The following is a 2,563-nucleotide window of genomic DNA, read 5'->3' on the forward strand; positions in this document are numbered from 1 at the left end:
CGCCGCCGGCATGAGCTCCACGCAGTTCAACAAGGGGCCCTCGTACGGGCTCTCGGCCGAGGTCAAGAACCGGGTGAGTGAGGGGCGCCCCTGGGGATCCTGCGCCGTCTAGGCTCCCCGACATCTGGGCGCAGTGGCTCTGAGACCTGGGATGAAAGTGGCCCTCCTCGTCCCCAACATCCCGGTTCTGGGGGCGCCCACCGAGACTCCCTCAGCTCTGGGGGTGCAGAGAGGTCTGCGACCTGGCACTGCCCAGCGTCGGGGAGCGGTTGGGTCTGACCCCTCCCCAGCCCTGGGCCCTTCCAGCGCTTCAGCCGAAGGAAAACGGAGGCTCCGAGAGGACCCCGGCTGCCCCTCCTCCCCGGCCACACGTCTGTTTGGGGGCCACTTAAGCTGTAGAAGGGGAAGCGGGTGGGCCAGGTGTCTTTTTAATTAGGGTGTGGCCACCCCCCCAGGAATTTCCCAACCTCTCACACCTGGGAGGAGGCAACAAGGGGAAGTTGCTGGAGGAGGAGGAGGCCTGCTTGGGCTGTTCCCTTGTATGTTCTCTTTGTCTCCGTCTGACAAAGGAACAGCAGAGGGGTCCACAGGGCGCCCGGGTCCCCTAACATGTGTGTTTCGTAACCTAAAAACACGGGGCGGGGCCAGTGGGAGACACTTTTTAAGAAAACTCGTGTGGTTCTGGCTCAGAGAGGGGCAGACACTTTTGGAGGGTCACACAGCCGGGCCCATCTCGGGAAGGGGGAGCACAGGGGGTGATTCCAGATCCATGGGGAGGTCTCAGGCCTGATAAGCAAGGGCCTTTCCAGCTGAGGGGCGCTCACCCCCCACCCCCCCACACACACACATACATACATCCTCCCACCAGACATCTGGGAAGGAAGCCTGCCTGGGCATGCTGAGGACACAGTCCGGCCAGCCCCGGACGGGGGCCTGCAGTTGGCACCCTAGGACCTGTGACAGGAGGGAGAATTCTCCATTGCCTCCAGCGGGCTCCTTGGAGCCTCCCTCCATCCCTTTGACAAAAGGGGAAGCTGAAGCTTAGGAAGCCATGAGATAGAGAATGGTCACTCAGCAGGCTCTGTCCCTCCCCCACCAAGAATCCCCCCTCCAGCAATAATCCCACAGAGTGAGCATGGAACGTTGACGGACTGCCTGTGCGTGCTATCCCACACGGCCAAGGCAGTTTAAAGGCCCCAGTTTGCACACAGGGCTCAGGGCTGCCCAGGACCCCACAGCTTGCAAACGGCAGAGTCGGGACTGGAACCGGACCTGTTGCATCCAGCGCCTGACGGCCACTGGTCCTCCTGGACCTGGCGTTTACCCCAGGAAGTGTGTGAGAACCAGAAGCTTTGGAGATGGAGTGAGACAGGGGCAGGTTGATACCTGCATGGGCCGGTAAGGTCCGAGGCTCCCTGAAGTCAGGCCTCTGTTTGTAAGTTTGGAGTGTGAGTTGGCCACCGACCAGCTTGCCACGGTCACTTGTCCCTCTTCCTATGGCTTGGAGCCCAGGCCCTGCCCACTTTTCCAGCTACTTAAGACAGGGGAGACCCAGAGACCTCTGTCTGGCCCACGTGCCTCAGTTTACCCCCAGCTGATTGGCCTGAGGCAGGCGGTTGTCCCTTGTGTCCCTCTGAGCAGCTCTAGCCACTTGATTCTGGGCCGGGTGACTGACTTTTCGACCATTGGGAACAGCTGGTCCCAATTTAGCAGATTTCTCAGAAGGCGGTGGCTGCATTCCTGGCAGTTTGCGGTGGTGAAGAATGCTTCAGGCCACTGTGGGGACGGCTGGGCGCCTTTGCCCAGGACCCTGGCCCCCTTGAGCCGTCATGGACGGGCCCCAGCTGGGCAGGCGTTCCAGGCATCCAGACCAGCCCGTCTGCCTCAGGCTCAGCCATCAGGACGTGACCCTGCTCATTCCTCAAGCGGAACAAAGCTTCATCTGGGCTGGCTGCTCCCCCAGCCCTGGGAACCAGGAGACTGCAGCCCGAGGGGGTGGGCCAAGCGGATCGGGTTAGCCGACCAGCCTCCTGCCTTTGTCTCCCCCGGGCTCTGGGCGGGTGATTCCATATCGTATCCCGAGGGTTTCTACGCAGTCACCAGGAGGCAGGCCAGGGTTCAGGAGACCCCTGTGCACACCATTCCAGACATTGATGGGAAACTGAGGTACAGGGAAGAGAAATCATGGGGGAGTTGGGGCAGAGCTGAGTAGGAATTAGGTCTGCACAAGGTTTCAGTCCCCTGGGGGATGGGAGGAGAGGAAAAGGGCCTCCCCGTGGGGATCTGTGAGTAAAGGTGGGCAGGGGGTCTGAGGCAGAAAACGCACCCAGTGGGACAGTCTGGTCACGGGGGCTGGACTCAGCTTTCTACCACCCCCAAGGAGCTGCCCTGGGGCTGACCAACTCTGCCCATTTTGGCCTGGGTCTCCCTGACTTCTTGGGGCTGCCCTGAGCTTCAGCCATTCTGACTTTCTCAGCCGTCAGTGCTCTGGGATGCTGCCGCTGGAAACGGGGTGTGTGTGTGTGTGTGTGTGTGTGTGTGTGTGTGGGCAATGGAATTAAAG

The 2,563-nt window shown here is 61.0% G+C and overlaps 1 protein-coding gene across 1 annotated transcript in view; it reads left to right on the plus strand.

The window, feature by feature from the left end:
• The first annotated feature begins 6 nt into the window (after positions 1–6).
• Positions 7–2,563, plus strand: part of CNN2 (calponin 2) — a 7,737-nt gene continuing 5,180 nt past the window's right edge. Inside the window, exon 1 of the mRNA XM_005866672.1 lies at positions 7–73. Within this exon, the coding sequence (XP_005866734.1) occupies positions 11–73 (63 nt within the window). The 5' untranslated portion in view covers positions 7–10. The remainder of the gene's footprint in view (positions 74–2,563) is intronic.

This window comes from Myotis brandtii, unplaced genomic scaffold (assembly GCF_000412655.1).
Source record: "Myotis brandtii unplaced genomic scaffold, ASM41265v1 scaffold236, whole genome shotgun sequence".
Lineage (NCBI taxonomy): Eukaryota > Metazoa > Chordata > Mammalia > Chiroptera > Vespertilionidae > Myotis > Myotis brandtii.